Source organism: Acomys minous (genome assembly GCF_964271855.1).
Source record: "Acomys minous genome assembly, chromosome: 15".
Classification (NCBI taxonomy): domain Eukaryota; kingdom Metazoa; phylum Chordata; class Mammalia; order Rodentia; family Muridae; genus Acomys; species Acomys minous.
The window spans coordinates 16,899,463-16,916,305 of NC_140497.1; the positions used below are offsets into that span (position 1 = coordinate 16,899,463).

The 16,843-nt window shown below is 42.3% G+C and overlaps 1 protein-coding gene across 1 annotated transcript; it reads right to left on the bottom strand.

The window, feature by feature from the left end:
* Window positions 1–235: 235 nt before the first annotated feature.
* FNTA (farnesyltransferase, CAAX box, subunit alpha) lies at window positions 236–16,517 on the bottom strand. The gene is made up of 9 exons (XM_084758641.1): window positions 16,274–16,517; window positions 14,431–14,516; window positions 10,791–10,905; window positions 9,166–9,270; window positions 7,026–7,152; window positions 3,831–3,979; window positions 2,458–2,520; window positions 1,048–1,219; window positions 236–851 (listed from the first exon to the last, which is right to left on the bottom strand). Exons 1-9 carry the CDS (start codon window positions 16,471–16,473, stop codon window positions 735–737), a joined length of 1,134 nt encoding a protein of 377 aa, XP_084614767.1. The 5' UTR covers window positions 16,474–16,517; the 3' UTR covers window positions 236–734.
* Window positions 16,518–16,843: the final 326 nt, after the last annotated feature.

The window sequence follows — 16,843 nt, forward strand, 5'->3', positions numbered from 1 at the left end:
CTTAACCACTGAGGCATCTCTCCAGCCCCATAATCATCTTTTATAGAAATATTTTCTTCCTCGGTTCTTGTCATTTTTTTTCAAGAAAGCCACATTTTGTATTCTGAACTGTCCTGAACCTCTGTATGTCGTCCAGGCTGGCCTCAAACTTGCAGCATCCTTGTCTCAGCCTCCCAAGCATTGACTCCATAATTGGTTGTCCCTTGGATACAGTCAAAACCCAAACACTATGGTATTGATTATAGATAATGATTTATTATAAAACCTTTCTTTTGGCATTAGTTGGTTACAGTGATAGCAAGATACTGCAAGTGTGGCACAGCAGCTCTAATCAACAGTTGCAGTCCCTGTTTAATGCACCAAGATTCGTTACTGCAAATCAATAACATAGTTACCATAGTCACTACCAGCACACAGCCTTGCACATACACCTCTCAGGAGTTGATTCTACGGGATTGGATTAAATGTTGGTAAGACTACAAAAGCAGTAGTTCCTCTGTGGGAAGTTCTTCTTCACCCTCCCCTCCAATGACTTTGCTTTAGAACAACCACTTCCTTAGAGCTAGTGTGAACAGCGGCAGCACACACGAGTGTCGTGCTTAGTTCCTGTTAAAGAGCAGCACCTGGACAACAACTGCAGCGCACAGGTAGGGGATGACCGCTTTACTTCACAGTCCGCATCAGAGGCCCTTAGAGAGGAAAGCGTCGTCCACTTCTTCTGCACACTCTCACTGCTATACACTTGCTGGTGTGTCACTTTCTCTGCTGTGTTTACTCTGAAGGGATCTTCCAATATATCTCCAATATTCCTTTCTTATAGTGTCCTTTTCTTTAGCTAGGATCTCACATAACTGAAAATAAAGATGCATTAAAGTAATGTTTAGTGCAGTCTCATGTAGGTCATACACAAAGGAGCTACCATAGAGCAGCTACATCGCCGACAGTGCAGCCCAACTCGGAGCCCCCTGGGGAGCTGTGTGAGAGGTGGCAACAGGAGCAGCGGCAATGGGCAGAGCCAACTCTAGGACATGATCCGCACTAACTCACCTCTAATGCTTTATTAAGAATGTCCTCCTTGTTGTCGCATTGGTTTTCTAGCATGTCTTCATAGATATCCACAAGAAAGGCGATTAGGTAGGGGGAGCTGTGACTTGGTTGTAAATCAAGCAATTGATTTAACAGATTAGGGTATCTGGAAAGTCCACGATCCTGCAAGATCCTAAGACAAAACAAAACTCCATTCTCAGAGCGCACACACAAATGGAGAAAGATCAGGGGGAAGTAAGCATGAGACACCACTAAGGCAAGATTTGTTAGGAAAACTGAGGCTGGAAAAGAAAAAATGAAGTATTTTAAACTGTGTGGACCTTATTAATAGTGGTTTAAAGTTGAACATATAATTAAATTAAAATACACTGGGCTGGAGAGATGGTTCAAAGGTTAAGAGCACTGACTGCTCTTCCAGAGGTCTTGAGTTCAATTCCCAGAAACCACATGGTGGCGCATAACCATCTATAATGAGATCTGATGCCCTCTTCTGGCCTGCAGGCATGCATGCAGACAGAGCACTGCATACAAAATAAATAACTTAAAACAAAACAAAACAAAAAACCCACTGAAGTTGCACTGGAGCTTTGGCTCAGTTGGTAGAGTGCTTGCCTAGCATGCACGGGGTTCAATGCCCAGCACATGACCAGGTAGGTGTGGGGTGCACATCTGTTAAGTGGAAGCAGAGAAAAAGACGTTTAAGTCAGCGTCAGCTTCATCATCTAAGAACATGTGGGTACATATAAGATCACTTAAAAAAAAGGTTTTAGCGCAATCATTTATAACTCGAACTGCAATGGCACACACTATTAGAGCAGGAAAGCACTCTTCTTAAAGTTACAGAGAACAGACAGCAGGAGAGCTGTCCTATTTCTGTTTGAGGTGGCTCTTCACACCTTCAGCTGTTTAGGCATTTATAGGTCCTGGTGTACCGCCAAGTGACTAGGCCCCACCCTATGCTCTCTGCGTCGGGGCGCTTGGCTATGTGGAGGGCCAGGCCTGGGAAACTCTTATATTTTAAGAGTAAGACTGTCATTGGAAGCAGCAGTGACAGCAGAAAGGTTGGCTGCCTATCTGAGCGGCCTGTGTGTCAAGTTCACTGTACCCTGCTGCACTGAGCCCATAAGAAAGAACACGGACGTGACACAAACACTGGAGACTTCAGCAGTAGAGGAGCTATAGACACTAGTAGAGTGCACCAGCGATTCCTGTGTGTTGTCTAAAAGGGGAAAGAGAAGGCCTGGTGCCTGGGGATCACCATAGCCATGCTTTGCTTTTATATTAGCTGTATCAACACACAAGAGGCCTCAGCATTCTTTTAGACCCTTTCAGAACCTGGCAGGCTCCATGATGTCACTAGCAGCAGCCTGGTGGTTGTCTCATGAAAAACCAGTGAAAACTATCTCTTACCCTTTCAGGTAGTTCCACGCACTTTCATTATGTGGTACTAACTTGATCATTTCCAGAGTATACCTATAAGAAAAAAACAAAAACAACAAAAAAACAAAAACAGATCAAGTGGATGCGGTTTAGCAACCCTGGGATAGAGCCTGACATGTCCTTTCCCCTTTCCCTCATGTCAGGCGCTCACTTCTGCCTGCCTATAGTCCTTAAATGTGCACTTGTCAACTTGTCCCAACACCATGCTCCCCACTAAAAAAGAAATGTGGCTGTAGAGATGGCTCACCAGTAAAGAGCACTGGCTGTTCTTCCAAATTCCCAGCACCCAAACGGGAGGTCGCAACCACCTGTAACTCCAGTAACTTCCACCTGCTTTACGCACTGCATACACATGATACAAAGGCTGCATGCAGATGAAACACTCACACACAGAGACTCAAGTCTGCCTGTGTGTTTCTTAAGGAACATGAAGGGCTGGAGAGATGGTGGTCAAGAGTGCTTCCTACTCTTACTGAGAGCCTGGGCTACAAAGCAGGAGCCTGTATTAAAAATGCGTGGGTGAGAATAGGCTCGGAGGCTAAGAGCGCTGTGGCTCTTGCAGGAGGCCAGCGCCCACAGCTCACAGCCTTCCCTAACTGCAGCTCACAGGGTCTGAGGACCACTTCTGACCTCGTGAGCACCAGGCACAGACACACATTGGAGCAAAACACTCATATACGTACAATAAAATAAATAAATCTTAAAAAAAAATCCCCAAACAAAAAAGCCAAGTATGCATGCTGAAAGTGTGAAATAGACACTGAAACAAAACGAACAAATAAGGTTATAAAGGTAGAGACTACTAACGTTTATCGACACAAAGCTCACGTCAACTTAACATTTTCGACTTCTTCCAGCTTTACATACAGCAACATCTCTCAGTGTGTGTGTGTGTGTGTAAAGAGAGTGCAAGTGTGAGTGTGCATGTATGTGTGATATACATGTGGCAATGTCTAAGAGCCGTCTTTGTTTACAGCAAGGAGTGTAACTTAACATCTACAGTCAGTTCCTGGACAGTGCTGCTTCACTCTCCAGCCAAAAACTCGACTTGGGAATAACATGGCATTTGGGAATGACTATCTAAAATGCAACTGAACTGAGTGAAAATAGATCCAAACCAAACTTCCTGGTATCATGAAGTTGGATTTCTTCACAATCTCTAGAGGCAACAACGTGACAAGAAATGTAAGGGAGGGCAACACAGTTGTATCACGTCAAAGCCACCCTGCGAGTCCCCTCAGGACAGGAGCTGGGAAGTGTTGATTTTGCTGCATCTGAGCGCCTGAAGCATGACAGGCAGCAAATATTTAATGAGGGAATGAGCGGAACACGACGACACTAACTGGACTTCTCTCTCCAGCACGGCACGGTCACTGTAGCCAGTGGTGTTAGAGATGACGAAGTGTCTTTGGTTCCAGACAGAGTTATTTCTCACGTCCTCTTTAAGAAGCTCATCTACGTACTGCAGCTCATTATCCCAAAGGTGAAACTCCTAAAAAATAAAATAAAAAAATAATTGAGTTAGAAATGCTCTATTGTTTATAACAATAACAACAATAAGATAAACAGACAAAAACCAAGCAAAATGTCAGCAAAGCTTAGCAGGGAGAACTGAAGACAAGGGGCGTATGCTGAAGAGCAGCCTGGATCCCAGCATTCAGGGTGGAAGTAGAAGGATTAGAAATTCAAGGCCATCTCAGCTACCTATGTCTTAAAAAAAAGAAGAAGAAGAAGAAGAAGAAGAAGAAGAAGAAGAAGAAGAAGAAGAAGAAGAAGAAGAAGAAGAAGAAGAAGAAGAAGAAGCAGCAGCAGCAGCAGAAGCAGAAGAAGAAGAAAAAGAAATTGAGCACAGATCTCATGAAGACACAAAGCAGACAAACAAGCCATCAAAGAAAATGTAGAAGGAAAAAACCAAAACCCAGCAGTAAGTAGACTCACTGGTAAGAGGTGAGGAACTTTAGGAGCACACAAACAAATGCAATTTTGCATTACTATGCAACATTAGCTAAAGAGCAACTATGTATGTGGGCACAGGCAGGAGTGGAAGAACACACTGGTATCCCAGCCCTGAGGCTAAGCAGGAGGGACCAAGAATTCAGGGCTACCTTGGGCTTGAAACCTTGTCTCAAAAACAAAACAAAATAAATGAGTTAAAAATTTAAAAGTAAATGCATGATAAATGTACCTTAAAATAAACATAGAGAGATATACACAATTGTATTTAAATGTGAAGTTTTACTTTATGGCTAGGTTATTTGATGCTACTAAGATTAAAATTTCTAGTTGGCTCCTGATTTTAAAAGTCACAGTGAAAATATAATAAAACAAGAGAGGATTTTGGTGAAGAGTTCTGTGCTGGTGAAGGTGTGGGCCATAAACAGCCAGCCCGCCAACATGCTGCAACCATCCTAGCACCGCTGCTTGGGAAACACTGGCTTACAGAATTCTTTAATTATTTTTCCTTCATTTTTATTCTCATGTGTATGAATGTTTTGCCTGCATGCCTGTCTGTACCCTGTGCATGTAGGCCAGAAGAGAGCATAAGATCCCCTGGGCCTGGAGCTATAGACAGTTGTGAGCTGCCATGTAGGAGCTAGGAATCAAACTCAGGTCCTCTGCAAGGAATAGCAAGTGCTTTTAACTACTGAGCCATCTCTCCAGCCCCATCTTATATGATTTTAAGGATGCATGTCTCACTTTCAAACTGAAGACATATTCTTTCTTTCTTTTCCTTGTCAGTCTGTCCTTCAACTCTTGATCCTCATGCCCCTACCCCCATGTGCTAGGATTACAGGTGTGTGTCCCAATCCTCGAGAAGACATAATATCTACTTCCACTTTATTTACTATGTAAAATGTACAGATTTTGTCACTTATTATAGTTGAAAATAATCTTACCTTTAAAAGAAAAGATTATTTATTATATATACAATATCCTGCCTGCATGTAGGCCAGCCTATCACAAGAGGGTACCAGATCTCATTGTAAATGGTTATGAGCCACCATGTGATTGCTGGGAATTGAACTCAGGACCTTTGGAAGAGCAGCCAGTGCTTTTAACCTCTGAGCCATCTCTCCAGCCCTGAAACTAATCTTACTTTCTAAAGTTTGGGTTGGAAACATGAAACCATGCATCGGATGTTAAAATAGGAGAAACTTTAGTAATTTAGTTATAGGAACTTAAAAGCTACACTATAACTTAAGGGTCTCTTGAACCTGACAATCCAGTAAAAAACATACTGCATGAAGTAGCTTTTCTTCTTTTTTTTTTTTTTTGGTTTTTCGAGACAGGGTCTCTCTGTGTAGCCTTGGCTGTCCTGGACTCACTTTGTAGACCAGGCTGGCCTCGAACTCACAGCGATCCGCCCACCTCTGCCTCCCGAGTGCTGGGATTAAAGGCGTGCGCCACCACGCCCAGCTATGAAGTAGCTTTTCAAAGTCACGGATAATACTCTATTTAAGTTGTTGTGAATACACAGGCATGATTGTCTATCTGTGTGTGACACATAGTTTTATAATATTACAATTTTCTGTTTGCTTTTGTTGTCGACACAGGGCTATGCTAGCCATGCTATGTCATCCTGTCTGGATTGAAATTTGCTATGTAGACCAGCCTAGTTGTAAACTCAGACATCTGCCTGCCTCTGCCTTCTTGAATGCTGAGATAAGAAGGACAGAACTGTCATGCCCAGCTGATTATAGTTTTCAACAAAAATAAAAACATTAGGCTTTGGGGTATAGCTCAGCTGGTAGACTGCCTAGCACTGGGTTCCTGGAACCTTAGCAGGAAAGTCAGAAAGTCAAGATTACCTGGAGCTACATAGCACATTCAAGGAAAACTTGGTCAACATGAAATTCATTTACCCAAAAATTACTTTTTAGAATAAAAAAGTACGAATACCAAACAGCTTCAGAAGATGTATCTCCTTTAATGAAATATGAAGAAGTTTAAATTTTTAAATAAAAAAAAATTTTAGGGCTGGAGAGATGGCTCAGAGGTTAAGAGCACTGGCTACTCTTCCAGAGGTCCTGAGTTCAATTCCCAGCAACCATATGGTGGCTCACAACCATCTGTAATGAGATCTGGTGTCCTCTTCTGGCATGCAGGTGTACATGCAGGCAGAATATTGTATACATAACAAATAAATAAATCTTAAAAAAAATTTAACTGTGATAGTGTGGGGGCATATACCTCCAATTCCAGCACTCAGGAGGCAGAGACAGGTAGGTCTGAGTTCAAAACTAGTCTGGTCTATAGAGTGAGTTCCAGGCCAACCAGGGATACATAGTGAGACCCTGTCACAAACAGAACAAAACCAACTAACCAACCAAAAAAAAAAACATGCTGTAAATTTAATTTAAAATTTCTTTAAAATTTACTATTACTTTCTTTAATATGAAACTATCCGTCAACATATCTAAAGAGATTGTAAAAGGTAGCCACATAAAAAGAATGCCAGGTTTCAAGCGTCTTCACACAGTTTTTAACTATATGTGCTCTGTTCAGATGCACACTCGGGCTTTTAAGAAAGGCGATACCTGGATGACCCACTGTCGATGCTGCCAGGCATGGTAGTTCTTTGCATCCTGACTAAGAATCTCAGCAATGAACTCAAGCTCTTGGGAAGGGTCTTTCAGCCACTCCACTAACACTCTCCTATGGTGCCTGTCCAAAGAGAAGAGAAAGCTCAGGTTAATCTAGAACCAACATTAGCCACTAGGTGGTGTGAAGGGGCACGGAGGAGACACCAAGTCACTGCAATTCTCAAAACTGCCAGGAAGAGGTTAACAGCTACAGATGGCTTCTCCCCAGCAGGACTTGCAGGTACAGTGATCTTTTCACAGATGAATAAGGGATGTGATACTAGTCCAGCCAGTCTAACGGGTTTCTAACTCAAACCAGTCAGTTATCACCGTGGCCAAAGTGTCCCCATATAAGCAACTTACCATTCTGCCAGTCTATAAGCAGAGCTCACTTACTTCTGCCCTAGAAAACATGTAACTAGGACAAAGTTTAACTTTATCACAAGACAAATTTCTGTTTTAGGAAAATACTTGTGTTTTATACTGGGTTCCATTTTCACAATTTTTCTTACTCTAAAAAGTTACATACACTGAGGCTTGGTAGTTAGCTCAGTGACAGAGCATTTGCCTAGTATGTGCGACTCTGGGTTCCATCCCAGGGAAAAACTAAAATCACTGGGGTAACACAGGGGTACAAAGACCTCTGACTTACACACTATGAATTGCACGGTATGTAGATTTTTTAAAAAATCTACCATTAGTATCAGAAATGACACGAAAAGGAGAACTTAATGTTCAATTAATAACCTACCCTACACGGATGAAAAATTTAAAGCGTCATCTCATATAGTATTAAGAAGGCAAGATACTATCAATAAGCAAATCCTAGGAGGAGGATTTCTAAACTATTATTAAAACATCCCAAGACACTGAATACTACTAACATTTTCTTTTCCCAGGTGTCTGGTAAGTTTTATGAAGCTGACTTCTCAGAACAAAACAATATAATCTTATCCTGATATTTTGTGACTAAAGAGTTTTAAAGAGGGAGGAATAGTTTACAGCATAGTTTCACAGTGAGAGTTTAATAAAAGGCCAGCTAGTTAGGATCCAGGATTTGCACTGCTGTCCTATGGGAGAATGAAAGCCAATGGGTGTGGGCAATTTGAAAAGTAAACACTGCAGAGAGGCTCAGCAGCTGCCTTGGCTGGGTCTGTATTCTGGTTCTCCTAACACTGGGAGACAGGTGTTAATAACAGCATCTACAGCAGTGGTTCTCAACCTTCCTAATGCTGCCACCCTTTAATATAGTTCCTCATGTTGCGGTGATCCCAACCATAAAATTATTTTCATTGCTACCTCATAACTGTAGTTTTACTACTGGTATGAATTGTAATATAGGTATCTGGAATTTCCAATGGTTTTTGTCGACCCTTGTGAGGGGTTGCAACCCACAAATTGAGAACTGCTGTGCTGTCTATGGTCAGCCCAAATCTCTATCAATGTCCACAAGGCCTTTTATGATCATACCCTGGCTGTACGTCAAGGGCTCCTGAAGTGCACATGTGCATCCTGAGAGCATGGCACTTCCATCCTGCTGCTCAGGATGTTTCTTCCCCACATGGCTTTCCTTTTTTTCTCCCCTCCTGCCCCACCACTCACTGACCACCATGGCGCACAGCAAGAGTGGCAGGCACGCCTGCTACTCAGGCTACCATCCTGTGCCCCACTCATGCATTTCTCCTCTCCTGCTTCTGCTCTGTCCACCATAACAATCCCTACATTATAACCCAAGCTATCTCTGCTACAAAATGAAAAACCCTCCCACCGTGTTTCACAATGCTCCATAAGGATAGCTGGTTTTGTTATTCACTCACGCCTTTATACTATTTCTAGTTTCTCTGTATCCACAAGACCAATAAACATTTTTAGTTAAATAAAAAAGTATCAAATATCACAAAGTTATTTTACACTGACTAGAGAACAATGTTCAGATTTTTCCCACTCTAGCAGTGCTGCTCCCAAAATCCAAATTTATAATCTTATGAGGGAAGTAACAGTTTGAACGTAAAGCACTCGAGTCATAAAGAATTCTCAGTTCCAGTGTCAAATGCTATTAGCAGAGTGACATATTTCCTTCTTGCTTTCCTCTTACCAAACTTGGTAGTTTTTAGGCTGCTCCTCAATTATTGCAGTGATGTAGTCCATTTCCTGTTGTAGATCCTTTTGAAGCGACTTTAAGAGAACTCTCCGAAAATGCCTACAGCAAAATACCAAACATCCAAAGTGTCATTACTCTACAAAAGCTACATAACAAGAATATCAAATAAAGCCATGAGACAATAATACATATAGACAACAACTCGGTACTTATTTTATATAGCCAGTAATTTAGCAATCTAGAAGCTTGTACCTGTCTAAGTTACATCTAGAACTGGAAGAATCAAGAATGTCTTCTACAAACAGAGAAGCATATAACAAAGACAAAATAGAAGCTGGGCGGTGGTAGCGCACACCTGCAATCCCAGCACTCGGGAAGCAGGCCCGCCTGGTCTACAGAATGAATTCCAGGACAGCCAAGGCTACATGTGTTCTTAACCACGGAGCCATCTCTGCAGCCCCATCTGAAGCACTTGTGTCCACATAATCTTCTCTAAGTTTTCTTCTGCTCAAGGATGTGCTCTGTAAAGATGTGAGTGTAAATCGAGAAAAAGAGCTGGGCGTGGTGGTTTACGCCTTTAATCCCAGCACTGGAGACGGTGTGTGTGTGTGTGTGTGTGTGTGTGTGTGTGTGTGTGTGTAAGTAAAAACAGGCAGAAGGCAGATCTGTGTGTGTGTGTGTGTATGTGTGTAAGTAAAAACAGGCAGAAGGCAGATCTCTGTGAGTTTGTGAGCAGCTTGGTCTGAATAGTGAGACCTTCAGTTTTTTTGGTTTTTTGTCATTTGTTTTTTCTTAAAAAACAAAACATAGTAAAAGACAAAAGATTTATAGGTCTGAAGAGATGATAGCGTATGACATTCAGCAGTAAAGAAATACTAACATGTCACAGAGTCTGGGAGAGGAATTACCTACTGGTACACAGGAAACAAACCCAGCACTCTTAGCTGGATATGCAGCGCAGCAGACAGAATGTCTGCTAGCAATGCATGCCACTGGGCATGGGATACGTGCCTGTCACTTCAGCCCCTAAGAGGTGGACACAGAAACATCACGTCTTCCTCAGCTACCTAAGTTCACGGCCAATCTGGGCTGAGGCTGCCTTAAAAACAAAACCAGGGCTGGGGAAGTGGCTCAGAGGGTAGAGGGAGCACGACACCAGGCCTGAACACTGAGGTCAATCCCTGAGACCTGCGTGCACTGTATACACAGACACAAATAAACATGCCAAAAAAAAATTAAAGCAAAATCCCCATTTCAGTGACCTATTAAAGGACACATAATTATACTATGAGACACAAATAGCACAGAGCATAACTCATTTGTGGTAGAAAGAAGTACAGCTGACTCTGCATCTTTCACAGAAAGAATTATGCCGACGATGCAAAAACAAACAGCAATACAGTGTTATCTGGCACATAGAAGTCAATTCAAGAACATGGGAATGGGGCTCTGTGGCACGAAGGACTGAGGCAGAGACTGTTATTTTTCATTCATCAGACTTTAAGGCAAATATGTGAATTATGATTTTTATGAAAATTAAGGTTCAGTTAAGAAAGGAGTCACTTGGCCTCAAACCTGAGCCCTGTCAGTAGTGAATATTAATGAGTTCTATTACTCACCACACTGTGTAGTTGGCTGCATTTAACTCAATGGCATCCTGGGTGAGCTTGAAGGCTCGCTCACTTCTCTCATCACGCTGCAGAACAGCTCGGAAGTAATCATAAACATCTCTAACTGGAGATAGAACACACAGTAGATCAGGGGCACCACAGTAGAAAACCCACTACACTACATGAATGTAGTATTTGCAGGAAGTAAATACAATCAAAGCCTGGGTGGTTGGGCCACTTTATTACTACACTATTAATTTTGTGGAGATGGTGTCTCATGTACAGCAGGCTAGACTTAAACTTGCTATGTAACTTTGAATTCCTAACCTTCCTGCTTCCCAAGTGCTAAGGTTTCAACTGTGTACCACTTCAGCAGACACATGTAAGTCTAACCACACTGGCCACAGTCTTATAGGTTAATGCCAAACTAAATCTCCCAAATACCTTATGTAAATTCATGTCATAACAGATCTAAATCTTCTTAATGGCTATAAGGTTTATAAATTTTATTTTTAATCTATTTTTCTCTAAGATATATAGGTGTTTTCCTTGATCTGTTTCAAACACTGCTGCATATCCCAACAAATGATATTCCTGGTGATGATTACCAGCCAAACATTGTACTAGCATGTATGTAAGAAATCAACTTATCTGTATAACAGTTGCTTTTACTGTCTTACTATATTTTTTCAATGGGTGTTGACTACAAAGAGGTAAATAATGTGTTCATGGATAGAGACCCAGTAAGATGAACACGTCAGAAATTAAACCAGGTGGTCAGACTCTGAAATCTGTGCTTTTAACCCCAGCACCCATCTTTTTAAAAGAGACTTATTTTTTATTTTCATTTACGTGTGGTTGTGTACACAGAGGTATCCATGGAGGGCAGAAGAGAGTGTCCCCTGGGCTGGAGTTACAGCTGCCTTGTGTGGGTGCTGAGAAATGAACTCAGGTCCTCTGCTCTTAGCTACTCAGCCACCTCTTCAGCATCTACCTCATGCCATAGGCTAGAAGGAGTTCAGAACAGGAATTAGGGAGTCGCTCTCAGGAGCTGAAGACATGCTCACCAGTTAAGAGCACTTGCTGCCTCACTGAGGACCTGGGTTCAGTTCCCAGCACCTAAGTGGCAGCTCACAACCCTCTATAACTCCAGTTCTAGAGGGTTCTATGGCCTCTTCTGGCCTTCTTGGACATTGTATGCATGTGATACATAGACAGACATGCAGACAAAAACATCCATCTATATAAAATGAAAAGAAATCACCAGCGTGGTGGCACACATCTTTTTTTTTTTTTTTTTTTTTTTTTTTTTTTTTTTTTGTGACAGGGTCTCTCTGTGTAGCCTTGGCTATCCTGGACTTGCTTTGTAGACCAAGTTGTCCTGGAACTCACAGCGATCCACCTGCCTCTGGCTCCCGAATGCTGGGATTAAAGGCACATGCCGCCCATCTTTAATCTTAGCACTGGGGAGGCAAAGGCAGCTGGATCTTCCTGAGTTCAAGGCCAGCTTGGTTGGAAGAGTAAGTTCCAGGACAGCCAGGGCTACACAGAGAAACCCCATCTTGAAAACCGAACAAACCAATAATGTAATTTTTACATCCGTATCATACTGCTTTCCAAAAATGCTAGATATCTGAAAACTACTATGTGCTATTACAAGGGACGGGAGCTTAACAGTTTTAATTTTACCATTTTATTTATAGGTTGATGTAAGTTCTTATTTTAATTTTGTATCTTTTCTCTTTACTAATAATAGATTTCCTTATTTAATGGTCAATGGACTTTCATTTCCTGTGGCTTTTCAGCTCATCTGTTCTTTTTTTCTTTTGGTTTTGAGACAGGGTCTCTCTGTGTGTACCCTTGGTTGTTCTGGACTCACTTTGTAGACCAGGTTGGCCTCGAACTTAGAGATCCGCCTGCCTCTGCCTCTTAAGTGCTGGGATTAAAGGCATGTGCCACCACTGCTCGGCTATTTTGTTCATTTTTAAGCACCACCTCCTTATTGTGGTCTAAAAGGTCTTTACCAAATTCTGATTATCAGTCTTGCTTTCTATAACCTATCTTTTCCCATAATGTTGTCTGGTTCTTAACTGCTGGTTTTGCTACTTCTTAAGTTTTAAACTTTGATATACTACCTTACAATTTTTGATTGGTTTAATTTATTGTGATGGCTACTTCTTTGCCAACTTGACACAAGCTAGGGTTATCTAAGAAGCAGAAACTTCAACTCAGAAAATACCTCCACCCGGCCCTCAGGAGGCAGAGGCAGGTAGATCTATGAATTCAAGGTCTGGTTTTCATCGTGAGTTCTAGGCTCAGCCAGAGCTACAAAGTGAGACGCTATCTTGCCTTCCTGCCCCCAAGAAACTTTACAAATCTGAAAAGCTGTGGTATACATCTTTCATCACTACTGAGGTAAACATTTCTGGGTAAATATTTTTAGTTCTTCTAGAAATATTATATGGAGATATTTCAGAAAACGTTTTCATGTAGTTATATACTCTGAAAATTTTTCCTTAATAGAGTATTTTATATTTACTCTCATAATGCCTTTAACACAATAAGAGCTAAGTACCATTTTCTTTGCTTATCTTGTTTTTAGCTGAGAGATGGTTGACAATGTCTCTTGATCAGAGACAAATGTGCTTGTTGTTTTGCAGAGGATCGGATCCAGGGGCCTTTACACGCCAGGCAAGTGCTCTAGCACTGGCACATCTCTTATATTATTCTCTTATACAAGGAGGGAGCCTATTTATTTGCGTTTCAGAACACAATTTATCTTCATTTTCATATTCATTAAGATGAAACTGTGATATAATTATGCTTTTATCTAAAGGTATAGGCAACAGAACCAAGCCATTGATGAAAGCTGAAACATGCTTTTTAATAACAACGAAGACTTCTTATATACCAGTGACCTACTCTCAGGCTTACTACTGTCCTGCTTCTATACTAGTGTGACGTATTAACTGCTTGTACTACATTTTCATACTTGATATGCAGCGACCCCCGTAACATTGTTCTTTGTTTTCAAACATTTGTTACCATTACTTTATAAACAGTAAATGAATAAGTAAATGATTTTTGCAAAAAGGAATGACCTTAGAAAATGTATTAACTGAGAATAAAAATATATACACATGAAAACATACAAGCACATAAAATTCCAAAAATAGCATTTCATCCACTTACTCTTTCCTAGAAGAACAATCAACATTTGTATGACCTCCCATTTACAAAACAGTCCACATTCATTTTAAGAAAAGGCTACTTTGTCAAAGAAAACATGAATACATACATTTCAACTAAGGCTAACATGACATAGTTAAAATATATTTTAAAATGCTGGTACTTGAGCGACTAAAGCTTATTCTAAATAAGACAGTAACACATTTGTTATACTTTAAATGCAAATTAAAAGCACAAGCATACAATAGCTATTATGTATTATAATGTAACATTCATTGCTTAGAATATCTCTATTCCCTAAACATAAGAAGACAAATGACAAAGAAAACATCAACTCATCAAAAGTAATTCAGAGTCTTATTAAATAAGCATCTCTCACTTTTCTTGTTACGTGGTTGTATATTTCAACTTTGTTAGAAGTTTGATTTACAGAGATTTTTCCTGACAAACAGAGACTTACACTTTTCACTGTAGATGATCTGGACCACTGGACTCGGGCCGTCGTTCTGTGGCACTGGCTCAATATCAGCCCACTCTGGCCTGTCCCTGAAAACAGACGGGTTCCCCTTGAGTATACTCAACCTCGTTACAAGAAAAACAATTCTGGTGTTCTGGGGGTTTTGTTTGTTTGTTTTTTAAATGGGCAACAATCATTCATTCATGTAAACTGAGATCTTAATGTAATGATTGGATTCCTCCATGCCAACCCCTGCCACTTTGCTTTACATATTAAACTTCTAAAAATGAAACAGAAACCACCTTTGGATTAAGGAAAATGAGTCAAGACAATGGAAGTGCAGTTAAAAGCCCTTGTTCTTGCAGAGGGCCAGAGTTCAATCTGAGCGCCCACATGGAGATTTGAAATTATAATTCCAGTTCCAGGGAATCTATTGCCCTTTTCTGACCTCTAAGGGTTCCTGGAGGCACATGAGCACAGACATATACTCAGGGACACAAGCATATACACAAAATAAACTACATATTTTTTTAAAAAGAAAAAATTACAAATCAACAACTTAAAATTATAGCGAGGCAAATGTGGTCTCCCAGAAAGTATCCAAGTTTTAACTTGAAAATTGGTCTCATTCATTTAGTAAGATTCTGGAGTTGGCACTTTTACAAACCTGAGATTTTACTATGAATTGACATTTTAAACTCTTAGTGCTGGGGATATGTCTCAAGAGGTAGGAAACAGGCACAGAGCCCTAGGTGTGATGGCTCAACACCAAAATAATCAAACTAAGCACTATTAGCTACTGTGAACCAGAGAGGCGGCTCCAGGGTCATTAGCAGGCAGCGGGAGGGCCTATGATGTGGGAAGTTGCCTAGTGTGAGGGAGAGATGGCTCTGGGATCTGACAACTGCCTATGCTGAGATATCAGCTTTACAACTTCCTGTGTGATGTTAAGCAAGTTATTTAACCTCCCTGGACGTCAGTTTCTTCATATATAACATGAAAGTAATGTTACCAGTCAACTTTGTAAGGCTATCTTGTGTCTGAATAACATAATGAGTGCTTAAAACCTGTGTAGCACACTGTAAGCATCCAAACAATCCAGGAAGCAGTCTCAACACAACAGTACAACACCGATCTTCTGGCCAGCCCTGGCTGTAGGCAACTTTATTAGCCAACCAGAAATATTTTGAGACCCAAGGTTCACAGGAAGTCATTTCAGGTATGTGAGAATTTGCTTGTAGGACAGTAAGGATCTTGGGGGACAAGCAATTAACATTTGAATACATAGGAGCTCCATCCAGTTCAACCCCAACACCCCACAATCAACTCGAAGCAATTCAACTGCAGAAACCTCTGCATAACGCCTTTCACTCATTCATAAAAACACGACAAATGAGACATCTAAAGGGTTTAGGTACAACTGTGGAAGACAGTAAGTACTTTTTGACAAGAAACTAGGGAACACAGAAAGGAAAGAACAGAAGGGACGAGCACAGTAGCAAAGGTGAAGGAAAGGCAAGAAAGTTCTCTCCAGCCGGAGGAAGCCGCAGGAAGCCCTGACAGTGCCTCTAAATAGCAAGTCTAGCCGTTTAAATTAAATTACTCCGTAGCAAGCTACCAAACGTGCACCTTTCGGATGATGCACGGCTGTCATCAGGACAGCGCTGTAGGGCCACGGAAGTGTCACCGCACCCTCGCTTCAGAAGAGCAGCGCCGCAGCCTGCCGGTCTCGGAGGGCGCCCCCGTCTGCCCGTCCGCGGCGTGGCGTGGCGTGGCGTGGCGTGGCGTGGCGCGCACCTCAGCCCCGGCCTCCAGCGCCGCGCCGCGGCCCGCGGGAGGACGTTACCTGTACAAGACATAGGTGGGCGAGTACAGGCTCAGAAACCGGTCGTCCATAGGGGACGCCGCCGCTTCCCCGGCCTCGGCCGCCATCTCTTCTTCCGGCGGCTGCTGCGCTGGCGGCGGTGGAGGCGGGGGCGGCGGCTGCTCTGGCTGCCCTGGCTCACCGCCTGGTGCAGATTCCCCGACCCCTTCAGTAGCCGCCATCTCGCCTCCGTCCGCAGCAGAGGTGGTGGTGGAGGCCCCGCCCCCTCCACGGCCCGCCCCGCCCCCGGCGTGGCCCACTTCCGGTTCCTCGGGGCTTACCATAGAGGCGTAGGGTAGAGGGCCCGGCCGGGAGGCTTGGCCAAGCTAGGCTACTTACTGTACTCCCCGTTGGGGTTCCGGGGGCCCTTCCCGACTGTTAAGTCTTTCCAGAGGTCTTTAGGTGCCTTTTGAGAATCAGAGGTTTTAGCTGCTGTTTCTTTCTTCGGGTAACTTTTCATTTCTTGGTTTTTGTTTCTTTTTCAACGGTAGAGCGGGCACCCAGACTTGCACATGCTATGCATGCGCTCTACTACGGCACTACTTCTCCAGC